This window comes from Scyliorhinus torazame, chromosome 15, assembly GCF_047496885.1.
Source record: "Scyliorhinus torazame isolate Kashiwa2021f chromosome 15, sScyTor2.1, whole genome shotgun sequence".
Taxonomy (NCBI): Eukaryota; Metazoa; Chordata; class Chondrichthyes; order Carcharhiniformes; family Scyliorhinidae; genus Scyliorhinus; species Scyliorhinus torazame.
Window position 1 is genome coordinate 186,056,800 of NC_092721.1, and position 14,936 is coordinate 186,071,735.

A 14,936-nucleotide genomic window follows, 5' to 3' on the forward strand; every position below is an offset into this window, starting at 1 on the left:
ACGGCCGCACTTGGAATATTGCACACAATTCTGGTCTCCATAGTACTAGAAGGACGTGGAGGCTTTTGAGAGGGTGCAGAGGAGATTTACCAAGATGTTGCCTGGTCTGGAGGGTGTTAGCTACGCGGAGAGGCTGAATAGACTCGGACTGCTTTCATTAGAAAGATGGAGGTTGAGAGGTGACCTGATAAGAGGTCTACAAGATTATGAGGGGCATGGATAGAGTGGATGGGCAGGCACTCTTTCCCAGGGTGGGGGGGTCAGTCACCAAGGAGCATAGGTTTAAGGTCCATGGGGCAAAGTTTAGAGGAGATATAAGAGGCAGGTTTTGTATGCAGAGGGTGGTGAACGCCTGGAACGCGTTGCCAGGGGAGGTTGTGGAAGCAGATACATTAATGGGATACAAAAGGCATCTTGACAAATACATGGATAGGATGGGTGAAGAGGATATGGCACAATGAAGTTCTGAGGGTTTTGGCCAAGGTTGGTATCATGACTGATGATATATTACATGATAGTAATATGTTGTTACTCTTTTGCTTACTTCCAGAATGGTCTGATGGTTGTAGTTCAGTAAAACTATCAGTCTTCAAATTAAGCAAATAACATTTATTGAATAACGGATATAAATATCTATGAGTTTGTTTGCTCTTCTACAACTATAACTGGCGATTAAAGTAAGAATAAGTATAAATAATGTTTAACTGCACATGCCAACTAAGCTATATCTCCAACACTCTGCTCACTAGTCACTCCCGATACGAAGAGGCAGGAATCTCCTCGGAGTGTAGTTTATATACACATGGATCTGGTGCTGCCATCTAGTGGTTGTCTAGCACTATAATACAGATGTAAACCCCTTACATACCAGCTGATATACAGATCACTACGTCCCCCTTTTTTTATAAACATTTTCTATGCTACAGAGAAAATTGTATAACAAGATAAGTATAAATCATGAGATGTATATCTGTACATACAAAACTTGAGTAATGACTAGACACAATAATACAATATTTTACAAGCTCAGTCTGTTTGGTTTTCTTCATCGTTGTGTCCATCTTCTGAACTGACGAGGTGGTGAATATGAAATTTTGACAGTCTTGTGCACGTCATCTGATTTTTGGATATGCAGCAGATTGTCATGAAATATTGAGCCAGTGAAGTTTAAATTTGGAAAAATTGGTTGGTGAAGCCTAATTTTCTGTAAAGCACGCCTGTTATGTCGAAAATTGTGCCTTCCGCCAATTTTACTATGTAGGAACGTGGAGCTGCTGGTCTAATGATTGTAGCTGGAGCAGACCATCCTCCTTCTGGATTTTTGATTCCGACAAGGTCATCCTTTGTCAGTGGTTCCAGTTGAGCTTTATGTTGGTCATAGTACGATCTTTGTTTTGAATGTTGTTCTTCAATCTTCTTCAGAACAGGCAAATGGTCTGGATTCTGCAGTCTGATTTAAGGTACTCCTGAGATCCCTGTTAAGTAACATTTGAGCCAGCAAGAGCCCTGAAGATAGTGGTGTAGCTCTGTAAGATAATAAAACAAGATGGATATTTGACATTGAGTCATTTGCTTTACTAATCAACTGTTTGACTATGTGAACACCCTTCTCTACCTTGCCATTGGACGGAGGGTAGTGAGGACTGGATGTGTCATGGCTGAAGTTATAGTTTGTCGAGAATTCTGAACATTCCAAACTTGCAAAACATGGACCATTGTCCGACATTATAGTATCCGGTATTCCATGCTGTCAGGTCTGGAAGTTTCATAACTTCTGGATAGTTAGAATAATAATCCATTATTAAGGAGTAATCTCGAACAGTTGAATGGAAAAGGTCGATCCCTACTTTGGTCCAAGCAGATGTGACTGCTTCATGCTGTTGAAGGGTCTCCTTGCATTGGACAGGTTGGGGTCTTTGACAGGTTTCACAGGTTATAATCATGTCAGTGATGTCGCTGTTTATTCCCGGCCAGTAGACTGCCTGTTGTGCTCTTCTCTTAAATTTTCGATACTGAGGTGAATCTTTTCAAGAATGTCGGAACAAAGACATTGTGGGATAACAATTTGGTCAAGTCTCAATAGAAGACCATCAGCTATTGTCAAATCAGATTGTATGTTACGGTATTGAGGACAACGCCCCTTCGGCCACCCATGTTGAAGATGGTGCATGACCCTTTGAAGTGTAGCGTCCTTTTTCTTTTCTGATTAAATTAATTGTAGTTTTTCGTCTGATGCAGGTTGAGCCTGAGCTTCGATATCTTGTATAAATTCCATTAGTGTGCTATCTATTGCAATGGAACGTGATAAAGTGTCTACAATAATTAACTCTTTCCCAGGTGTATAAATTAAGTTGAAATCATACCTTCGTAATTTCATCATTATTCGCTGAAGTCTGGGCATCATATCGTGTAGATCTTTGTCAATGATGTGGACCAACGGCCTGTGATCCATCTCAACTGTGAAGATTGGGAGTCCATAGACATAATCATGGAATTAGAGTATTCCTGGCAATAGACCTAGACATTCCTCATCAATTTGTGCGTATCTGCATTCTGTTGCTGTCATTACTCTTAAAGCATATGCTATAGGAATCCAATCAGAATGTTCATCTTGTTGTAAGAGAACTGCGCCTATCCCATCCTGACTTGTATCAGTGGATATTTTGGTTGTTCTTTTCGGATCGACGAAAGAGAGTATCAGTGCAGTCATAAGTTGTGCTTTTAGATCTGTCCATTCCTTTTGATGTCTCTGTGTCCATTCAAAGATAGTAGATTTTCTGATTAAATTTCTCAATGCTGTTGTTCTTGCTGACAAGTTGGAGATAAACTTGCCAAGAAAATTGACGAAGCCCAAAAATCTGAGAATAGCTTTCTTGTCTTTTGGAATTTTCATGTTTTGAATTGCGGCTATCTTCCCATCATCAGGTCTGACACCTTGATGAGAAATGGTATCTCCCAAGAACATCAGTGAAGACTGTGCAGCAAAGGTACACTTTAGCTTGATTCAGTTTGAATCCAAACTGGTTGATGCGTTCGAATACTTGTTTTAAACGTTGAAAGTCTTCTTATCTGGTTGTGGACCAAATGATGATGTTGTCAATATACACCCTCACACCTTCAATTCCTTATGTCATTTGCTACATGATCCTGTGGAATATCTCAGATGCTGATGTGATACCAAACAGCATACAGTTGAAGCACAATCGTCCAAAGGGCATGTTAAAAGTACATAGTAGTCTGCTCGAGTCGTCGAGTTGCATTTGCCAAAATCCCTGTGATGCGTCTAACTTCGTGAAGTTGTGTGCTTTCGCCATCTCACTTGTGATTTCTTTGCACTTTGGTATGGGATAGTGTTCCCTTCTTCTATTCTTATTGAGATCTTTAGGATCAATGCAGGTGCGAAGATCGCTGGACTTTTTTTTATGCAAACCAATGAGCTCACGCAGTAGTCGGTTGTGTGACTCAGGATACAATACCTTGGAGTTTGAAGTCGGTCAAGTTCTTGTTTTAACCTTTCTCGCAAAGGAGCAGGAATCCTCCTAGGCGGATGAATAACTGGCTTGGCATCCTTCCGGAGTAAATTTTATACAGGAACGGTAATGTGCCCATGCCTCGGAATACATCAGGGTACTGATTTAAGATGTGTTGGATTTCTTCATCCAAACTTGGTGTAAATTGAGTTGCTGTGTATATACGTTGTACAAGCTGCAAGTATTTCCATGCTTGTGCTCCTAAAAGTGAAAATGTATCATTATTTATGATTTCAAATCTTAAGAGTTTCTTGATTTGTTTGTTTGAGACTGTCAAATGTCATGATCCTTTTGAAGAGATCAGGTTGCCGTTATAGTTCTTCAGTCTACAAGCTACTGGAAGTATCTCAGATTCTTCTTGAATCTTACGGAGCCAGTCTTGACAGTAGATTTGCTGAAGCTCCTGTGTCAAGTTTAAACAAAATAGGACAGTTGTTACTTGAACGACAGAATTCCATTTATTGTTGATGTTGACAGAATTGACTTGCTGAGAATTGCTTGGCTTTCCTTCAGGTTCCTCACATCTTTCCATCATTCCCACAAAAAATGTATTTGAGTGAATAATTGTCATTGTCTGACAAAAATCTCTTTGGTTGCTTTCTCTGTTGAATCCATACTCCAAACAGTGATGTTCCTGTATTTTTGTTTAGGAGTTAGAAATTGTACAGTAGATCTACACTGCGAAGCATAATGATTAAGTTTTCCACACTTAGAACATTATTTGCCATGAGCTGGATATTTCCTCTTTAAATGGGCGGTACCGCATCTATAACACGTCATGTTGTCGACGTTTTGACGCATGAGACACTTCCGCGCATGCGCAGATCAGTTCTCTTCCGTCTCTCATTTTCTGAATTAGTACGCACGTGCAAGGTTCGCGTGCGTGTGCGCAAGATGGCTGCCATCCGAAACATGCATCTTCATCGATTGCGACACCATTTTTACACTCAACCTTGTGGTGGATTTTCGTACCTTTTTTATGGTTATAATATTCATTGTATTGATTCTTGCTCTGCTCATGTGTTAGGCTTTTTCTATGGCTAATTGTAACATTAGGTCTTGCTGTCTTAAAAGCCTTTCTCTTAAATTATCATTTATGCCATATACAATTTGATCACGGATTTACGAGTCATGTATTTCTGCAAAGTTGCAAGTTTGAGTTAGGAGTTTCAAATCTGTGACAAAGCTAGTGAATGATTCCCTTGTTTTCTGCAGTCTTTTGTTGAATATGAAACGTTCAAATATTTCATTCGTTTGTATCTTGCAGTGGTCATCAAACTTACTTAATATTACTTCAAATTTGGTTTTGGCCTGACCTTCAGAGTATTGAAATGAATTATATATTTCAATTGCATGCTGTCCTGCCATTTATAGAAGCAATGCAATTTTTCTAGCATCAGTTGCGGTAGTGAAATCAGTAGCTTCTAAGTAGATTTGAAATTGTTGTTTAAACAGTTTCCAATTAGAGTTTAAATTACCAGTAGTCTTGAGGTGACATGAAGCTTGTGCATGGACCATCGAGGTGATTTTCTGCAAAGGATCTGTTTGCTGCGACGCTTCCCCAGTTAAATAGCCGCTACTAATTTCTTCTTTTCTTGATCTTCCTTAATCTATCTAGCTAGTTTTTTCAAAGTTGAATCCTGGTACCATGTTATATTATGTGTTGGCAATATGTCGTGACTCTTTTGCTTACTTCCAGAATGGTCTGATGTTTGTAGTCTGATGGTTGTAGTTCAGTAAAACTATCAGTCTTCAAATTAAGCAAATAACATTTATTGAATAACGAATATAAGTATCTATGAGTTTGTTCACTCTTCTACAACTATAAGTGATGTTTAAATAAGTAAGAATAAGTATAAATAATGTTTAAACAAACGTGCCAACTAAGCTATATCTCTAACACTCTTCTCACTAGTCACTCCTGATAAGGGAGGAGGCGGGAATCTCCTCGGAGTGTAGGTTATATACATGGATCTGGTGCTGCCATCTAGTGGTTGTCTAGCACTATAATACAGATGTTAACCCCTTACATACCAGCAGATATACAGATCACTACAATGGTACAGGCTTGGAGGGCCGAAGGGCCTGTTCCTGTTCTTTGTTCTCATGGCCAACTAGGGATGGACAATAAATGCTGGTCCGCTCAGCGATGCCCACATCTTATGAAAAGCAGTAGTAAAATTTGAAACATGGTTTTCTCCCCTCCACAGATGCTGTCTGACCATCTGAGTATGTGGAATTTTCATGGGTCGGGTTAAGAAATACCAAGGGGCAAAACAAATGTTCATAGGAATAGTATGCAGACCACCAAACTGGAGTGGTAAAGTTTGGAATAGCATTAGATATGAAATCAGATATGAATGTGATAAAGGAGTATCTGTGATTATGGGTGACTTTAATTTGCATATAGATTGAGTGAGTCAACAATAGGAGGAAGAATTTCTGGAGTATATATGGGGTACTTTTCTGAACTGGGTGTTGTGCAATTAGCAATTTAGTTGTGAGAGAACCCCTGGGGATAAGTAACCATAATATTCTAGAACTCCGTGGGATAGTGAGGTAGTTGATTCGGAGACCAGGGTTCTGAACCTCAATAAAGATAACTATGATGGCATGGGCTGGTTATGATGGAGTGGAAAACATTAGTGAAAAGGAGGACAGTGGATAGGCGATGGCAGGCATTCAAGGAACGAATAGGTGAACTGTGGCCAAATCATGGCTTACAAAGAGATGAAGCAGCATACTAATTAGCTAGAAACAGCAATAGACCTGAGAATTGGGAACAGTTTTTAAATTCAGTAAAGGCGGACCAATTGATTGATTAAGAAGGACAAAATACATTATAAAAGTAAACTCACGGGGAACATTAAAACTGACTGTAAAAGTTTCTATAGGTATGTCAGGAGCAAACGATTGATAAAAACGAATGTAGGCCCCTTACAGTCAGAAACGGGAGGAAATTCATATCGGGGAAAAAAATAAATGGCCGAGGAACTAAATTGGTACTTTGCTTCTGTCTTCACAAAGGAAGACATTAATAATATACCGGAAGTTGAGAAACACCAAGTTTCCGTGAGGAGCTGAAGGAATTAGTATTAGTAAAGAAATAGTTTTGGGGAAATTGATGGGATTGAAGGTGGCTTAATCTCCAGGCCCTGATAATCTTCATCCAGAGTACTTAAGGAAGCAGCCCTAGAAATAGCAGATCCATTGGTGTTCATTCTCCAAAATTCTCTGGAATGGTTCCTACAGATTGGAGGGTAGCGCATATAACCCCCTATTCAAAAAGGGAGGTAGAGAGAAAACAGGGAACTATAGACCAGTGAGCCTAACGTTGGTAGTAGGGAAGTTGCTAGAGTCCATTATCAAGGATTTCATAGTACAGCATTTGGAAAGCAGTAGTAAATTCAGACAAAGTCAACGTGAATTTACAAAAGGAAAATCATGCTCGACAAATCTACTAGAATTCTTTGAAGGTGCAATTAGTAGAGTTGACCAGGGAGAACTGACCAGAGAGAACCAGTGGATGTGGTCTATTTAGACTTTCAGAAGTCTTTCGGCAAGGTCCTACATGACAGATTACGGTCCCACATGGCAGATTACTATGTAAAGTTAAGGCACGTGGGATTGAGAGTAGTGTCTTGAGATGAATAAAAAACTGGTTAGCAAGGCAGCACAATGGTTAGCACGGCTGCCTCATGGCACCGAGGACCCAGGTTCGGCCCCAGGTCACTGTTCGTGTGGAGTTTGCACATTCTCCCTGTGTCTGCGTGGGTCTCACCCCCACACCCCAAATATATGCAGGGTAGGTGAATTGGCCATGCTAAATTGCCCCTTAATTGGAAAAAAGAGAGAATTGGATACTCTAAATTTATAAAAAAAACGAAAGCTGGTTAGCAGACAAGAAGGAAAATGCTGGAATAAATGGGTCTTATTCCGATTGACAAAGAGTGATTAGTGGGGTACTGCAGGGATCTGTGCTAGGACCCCGACTGTTCACATTATATATTAATGATTTGGACAAGGAACTAAATGTATTATCTCCAAATTTGCAGATGATACAAAGTTGGGTGGGAGGGTGAGCTTTGAGGAGGATACAGAGATGCTTCAGCAGAATTTGGACATGCTGAGTGAGTGGGCATATGCATAGCAGATGCCGTACAATGTGGATAAATTTTGGTAACAAAAATAGGAAGGAAGGTAGATTATTTGAATAGGTGTAAATTGAGAGAGGACGGAGGTAAGACAGTGGCAAAACGGTGGAATTCATTACCACAGAAAAGTAGTCGAGGCCAAAACGTTGTGTAATTTCAAGAAGGAATTAGATATAGCTCTTGGGACTAAAGGAATCAGGGGATATGGGAGAAAGACAGGACCAGGGTATTGAACTTGATGATCAGCCATGATCATAAATGAATGATGGAGTAGGCTCAAAGGGCCAAACGGCCTCCTCCTGCATCTATTTTCAAAGCATTTTTCCAGACATGCTGAACATTTCCACTTGCAAACATATTTATACAGCAATAAAACTTATTTCAGGTTTATATTATACTGAATTGAGTTGTATGATTACAAATGGAACTACAGGTATCAATACTATCTTTCAGCTGCCTCTTGCTATTTAAGAGCAAGATCATTGCAAAATAGATAATAATAACAATTACTACTTATTGTCACAAGTAAGCTTCAATGAAGTTACTGTGAAAAGCCCCTAGTCGCCACATTCCGTCGCCTATTCGGGGAGGCTGGTACGGTAATTGAACCCGCGCTGCTGGCATTGTTCTGCATTGCAAGCCAGCTATTTAGCCCACTGTGCTAAACCAGCCAACATTTGGTATAAAACCTTTTAAATAATATGAGTAATGAGCAGTAAACTGAAGACAACATTTGGCATTCTTGGGGAAATTATACATTAAATGTCTTCTCTCTGGCTGAAGTTAATTTACATTTCAGCACTGGTGTCAGAAAGTTATCAGCAAGTGAACAGACATTTGGCATTAAAATCCCAGGGGGTATTACTTGACAAATCAGTGGAATAAATATTAATTTTGGAATTTTGGGAGATGTGCGAATTTGGAAAAAGTAAATGCAGAAACAAGGACAGAGAAGGGGCCGGGGGGTGGAGGGTGGGGGGAGGGGGGGGGGGCACACAAACAAGCGACAGGGCAAAGAGGAAAAGGAAAAGCAGGCGGGGGGAATCAAAGGCACGCAAAGAAAATGAGGGGGACAAGCTGAAGCCCAAACCAAACTGTAACTGGACAGTAAATACGTGCTCTGGCAATATTAGGTACTGTAACATATGTAGGCCGACTAAGGTGGGAGGGGTCGTCATGGCCACAGCAGGAGGGAAGACACTTGCCTGTAAATATACGTGCTGGTTTTGGTTTGTCTTTTTTAATTTTCCATTTTTGGCACCGTTTTGTCATATGGAACAAGAATTGTTAAATATAAGATATCAAAATCCAATTAAAAACATTTTTAAAAAACAGGACAGAATCAGATGAAGCGTAAACAGTAGAGATGGCGGAGTATACACAAATCATTTGTTCATTGTTTCATCTTTGTCAATTGTACTTTTTAATGTTCTGACACCTAATAAGATATATACGAAGAAACCCCCAAAAAATATACAATACAGATGAAAGGTCTCAGTGTAGACATGCTGACACCACCTACACAAAATGCATCCTCATATGCAACGGCCCACATCAACTATACCTCACATAATGGCACAGACACTACCACAATTGCAAACTTCATTCAACATGTAAATCAGACCATCTTCGGTTTCTGCTTTGAACGAACATGCTTTTCCCCATTGGTTTAAAACCAGACGGGAGGTACAGAACAGTGGCGCTGAAGCGAGGCGACTTCTTGCAAGCTGTGCCCAGCATGCCCTCTAATTCTATCTTTTACTCTCATTCTATGCTTTTAAAACTTCATTCTAACTCTTTTAAACCCTCTAACAATGTTCCTCGTATTAAGTTGATCCTTCTCTACACCCTAGCTATGATTGTAACATTACATTCAGCAGTCTCTCCTTCCTTACCTATGTATGGTATGCATTGTCTGTGTAGCAAGCAAAAAACAATAATTTTCACTGTATACTAATACATGTGACAATAATAAATCAAATCAAATCAAAATCAAAAAGCTACAATGAGCAAACCTGGTGATTTGCCTCGGCAGGTGAGCTGGATGTGAATTTAAGTTATGCAGGCAGAAGATTTGCCCAATCATGTAGTACGGTTGGAATTCTGTTAAGTTGCTCAGTTCGGGACGGCATGGTGGTACAGTGGTTAGCACTGCTGCCTCATGGAACCGAGGACTCGGTTTCGATCCTGGCCCCAGGTCATTGTCTGTGTGGAGTTTGCACATTCTCCCAGTGTTTGTGTGGGTCTCACCCCCACAACTCAAGGATGTGCAGGTTAGGTGGATAGGGCATGCTAAATTGCCCCTTAATTGGAAAAAAAAGGAATTGGGTACTCTAAATTTACATTTTAAAAAAGTTGCTCACTGTTCATCTTTTAAGTTTATCATTTCAGAGAGGCTTATTCACCCTTAATAATTAATAATCTTAATTTCTCCTTAATCCTAGTCCTCTCGATTTCATAGAATCCTTATTACAGTGCAGAAGGCCAATCGGCACGTCAAGTCTGCACCGATCCCCTTGAAAGAACATCCTACCCATGCCCACTCTGCTGTCTACACCGCCCTATTTCCATAACCTAACCTACACATATAATAATAATCGCTTATTGTCACAAGTAGGCTTCAGTGAAGTCACTGTGAAAAGCCGCTAGTCGCCACATTCCGGCGTCTGTTCAGGGAGGCCGGTACAGGAATTGAACCACCGCTGCTGCTTTGTTCTGCATTACAAGCCAGCTGTTTCACCCACTGTGCTAAACCAGCCCCTATCATCCATGGACACGAAGAGGCTATTTATTATGGTCAATTCACCTAACCCGCACATCTGTGGATTGTGGGAGGAAACCAGAGCACGTGGAGGAAATCCACGTAGTCATGGGGAGAACATACAAATTCCAAAATCCATATATGCTAGCAGATAACTGGTTTAGGTCACCAATTAATTTTAAAAATAGCATTTTGGTGTTTCCACAGTTCTGGCTGCATTACAGGAGGTGTGTGATCGCACTAAAGAGGCTACAGAAAAGATTTACGGGAATGTTGCCAGGACTGGAAATGTTTGGCGATGAGGAATGATTGGATGGGGGAAGCGACGAGGAGTTTAACTGAGGTGAATAGTTACAGGTGGACAGAATAAAAAGGACCTAATTTTCTCAGCAGTTGGCAAAGAACTAGAGGTGAGTTAAGGAGAAAATCTTTCACCCAGAGGATTACGGGAGCATGAAACTCCCCAACTGAAATGGTAGTAAAGGCAGAAGCTCTCCTTGTAATTAAGCAGCACTTGAATATGCACTTAAGCACCGTACCCTCATGGCTACAGAGCAAGAGCTGGGTTAGGTTGGATAGCTCTTTTTTGGCCAACGCAAACAGAATGGGTCGAGTGGTCTACTTCCATGTCATAAATTTCTATGATTCTGTAGGAGGGTAGAAATAGATAACACCAAGCTCTCTTGTATTGACTGATAGGCGATGCAATCCATTAAAGGAATGAACAAAATTACAGCAACGATCAAGGTCGGTTCTTGGCAAGTCCAGTACAAAATATTAAACAATCCCAATAAAGTTGACTCAGCATTATTCAACAAACTGACTAGACATTACCAGATATCTGAACCTGAAAGCGGAGGAAGAAATCCATATTGTAAATTATTGACAACCAGTTTCTTCATTAATTTGCTGGGGATGGGCAGGTTTGCTTTTTTCTCCCCAATTAATACAAGGGGAAATCAGACAACAGAAGTGAAGTAAGGGAGGTTGCCAGCCACCATTAAAAGTCACAATAAACTAATTCTCCTGTATTGAGAATAGTGGGGCTCGCTCACAAATTACTGGTATTAAACTAATTAGTACTGGCCCTCAAAATTTCTCTCACCATTTGTGAAAGACTTTGGGTGGCAGCGCAATTGCTCCACCCACCTACAATCTGTTTGAAGTACTCAAAAGGTTCTCCTATAAGTTTTTAGTAGCAAAGATTACAAATGACTGTAATACAAGGGAATGAATGGGAGGAGGAAAGAGGACACTGAATAATTTGAATCCAATCCAAAAACTAAATTGCATCAACAAACTAAAAAGTAGGTTATATGGTTTAGCACAGTGGGCTAAATAGCTGGCTTGCAATGCAGAACAATGCCAGCACGGGTTCAATTCCTAATGTGGCAACTAGGGGCTTTTCACAGTAACTTCATTGAAGCCTACTTGCGACAATAAGAGATTATTATTACTTTCCTCATATCCAACCAATATTACGAAACTACACAAAGAAGTGGAAAATGTACTTACCTTTGCAATTTTTCCCATGTCTTCCAGAGTTGCTCTCTCATTTTCAAATTGTGTGTAGGCATCTTCTATCCTGGCAATAACTGCATCTACATTCAGGGTTCTTTTTGGGCAACCTTGAGGAAAATAAAACTTTGGAATGCACTCACTCAGTGCTGGAGGCAAGAGGTTCTCTTTCTTTGCTTGAACCTGCAAGAAACAGATACAAGACAATTTAGCTTAAAAGCACATGCAATAAGGAAAGTCAGCCATCAAATTTGTTATTTTCACAGACCATGAACAATCGAGTATATAATAGATTTTAGGGTTGGTTAGCGGCTGGTTCACAATGTGGAGGGACGCCAACAGCGCAGGTTGAGTTCCCGTATCGGCTGAGACCAATTAGGATGGCCCTGCCGTCTCAACCTTGCTCCTCCTCTTGACCCCTCAGGTTAAATCACCACCAGTCCTCAAAGGGGAGAGCAGCATATGGTCCTCTGGACTGTAGCGATATTTACATTTAATCTTCAGAGGTTCTGCATAAATACTCGCCAGTAAATATTGGTTCACTGTAGTTATATTCTATTTCACAGTCCGAAATTTGTGAGTTCAACTCCATTCCGAAGCCTGCAGCATAAACTCTCATAAGTCAGTGAGGTAGAGCAGTGCAGCATTGTCAGATGTGCTGTCAGATTAAATGCTAATCTGTCGCCATCTGCCAACATAAATATCCCATGGCACAATTCAAAGAAAAGCAGCCATGTTCTCTTGGTGTCTTGGCCAATATTTATTTTTCAATCAAGATCACTAACATATTATTACATTTCTATTTGCGGGACCTTGGTTTTTCTATTTGGGGGACCTTGGTTGCGTGTCAATTAACTGTTCAAGAATCCCTACAGTGCAGAAAGAGCCTACACCAACCCTCTGAAAGAGCACCCTATCAAGGCCCACTTCCTCACCCTATCCCTGTAACCCCTAAAAAGGCAATTTAGCATGGCCAATCCACCTAACTTGCACATCTTTGGACTGTGGGAGGAAACCCATGCAGATACGGATGGAATAGTCACCCAAGGCTGGAATCAAAACTGGATTCCGGGTGCTGTGAGTCACCCAAACTGTTGCATTTTTATATTACAGTTGTAGTCTTCATTGGTTGTGAAGGATTTTGATTTTTCTAAAGGCCATGATAGGTACTACATAAATGAACTTTTGTTTTTTCTAGGCAAGTAAAACTGAACATTTATCCATTGATAGAATTGGAGTTGGATAGTTTTGCCCTACCATCCTTGAATTATGACAGAAATATTAAAAAAAGAATGGTGAAACATTGGATTATTTGTGACAAAATTCTGGACTAGCCAAGTGGATTGTAAAAGTCCTCCAATCCTCACATTGTCATCTACAGACAACACCTGCCCATCATCCACTGACTGCATCAGCATCTTCAAGGCTGAGATTATAGTCTATGATTTTCAGAGTTGTGGAGATTACATCTTAACCAAAATGGCCTGAACACATCAGGGTCATTGAACTCGATGCACAGACACCATTTTTGCTGGAGTGAGGTCAGTTTCCCCCACAGTACATGACTTAACATTTTTAAGAACGTAAGAACTAGGAGGAGTAGTCAATTCAGCCCCTCAAACCTGCTCCGCCATTCAATACAATCACGGCTGATCTCTTCTTGGCCTCAACTCCACAACCCCTCAACCCATTACTAATTAAAAATATGTCTAATTCCTCCTTAAATTTACTCATTGTCCCGACATCCACCACACTCTGGGCTAGTCAATTCCACCGATTCACGACCCTTTGAGAGAAGTAATTTCTCCTTTTAAATCTGCTACCCCTTATTCTAAAACTATGACCTCCCATTCTAAGTTGTCCCACAAGAGGCAATATCTGCTCCACAAGAGGCAATATCTGCTCCACATTTACTTTGTCAATACCTTCTATCATCTTATATACACCTCAATTACCCTCCTCTCAATCTTCTAAAATTGAGTGTATAGGCCTAAACTGTTCAATTTCTCTTCACAAGACAGACCCCTCATCTCGGGTTCAATCTAATGAATCTCCTCTACAACTACATCCTTCATCAAATAAGGGGACAGAAACCGTACACAATACTCCAGGTGCAGTCTCAGCAATGTCTTGTACAGTTGCAGCAACATTTCCCTACTTTTACACTCTATTCCTTTAGCTAGAAAGGCCAAATTCCCATTTGCCTTTCTTATTACCTGCTGTACCTGCAGTTTTCTGAGATTCATGCACATGGACACCCAAATCCCTCTGCACTGAAGCACTCTGAAGTTTAGATAATAAACTGCCTTTCCATTTTTCTGACCAAAATGGACAACTTCGCACTTATCCATGTTAAACGGCATCTGCCAAATTTTGGCCCACTCACCCAACCTATCTAGATCCATTTGTAAATTTCTTATTTCCTCATTGCAACTTACTATCCAACCTATTTTAGCTTCATTTGCAAATTTGGCGGTAGTATCTTTACAACCAAGTTATTGATATATATTGTAAATCGTTGGGGCCTGAGGACCGAACCATGTGGCACCCCACTAGTTACATCTTGCCAACCAGACCAATTTATCCCGACTCTCTTGCCTTCTGTCGCAAGCCAGTCTTTTATCCAAGCTAATAAGAGTGACATTGATGCACGTAAATGATGGATAATGTCCTTGGCACGTTCAAGAAGTCAAGTTATTTAAATCCTCTGCTCTTTAAATTTGCAACCAAAATATTGTATTCAGAGTTGAAAAACGAATTGTTGCTTGTAATTTCAATAGCTGTTTGTTGACATAACTGGAGGGTTATCATTATTGTATTATTGCTGCTTGACTGCTTCCACAACCTATCATCACAGTGGGGAAGGGGTTGTTGTACGTTTCCAGGTTGACTGACAGCTCCAAGATATTAAGGGAATGGCAGTCCTTGAAATGCAGCTATGAATACAAATGCTTGTTTTTAAGGGTTAAGTAC

The 14,936-nt window shown here is 40.4% G+C and overlaps 1 protein-coding gene across 3 annotated transcripts in view; it reads right to left on the bottom strand.

Annotated features, from left to right (window-relative positions):
• The window catches only part of ppp2r3b (protein phosphatase 2, regulatory subunit B'', beta), a 216,949-nt gene that overhangs the window by 92,917 nt on the left and 109,096 nt on the right, over nucleotides 1-14,936 (bottom strand). For all 3 annotated transcript variants that reach the window (XM_072477286.1, XM_072477287.1, XM_072477288.1), the window contains one exon: nucleotides 11,961-12,146. In XM_072477286.1, the coding sequence (XP_072333387.1) occupies nucleotides 11,961-12,146 (186 nt within the window). The remainder of the gene's footprint in view (nucleotides 1-11,960; nucleotides 12,147-14,936) is intronic.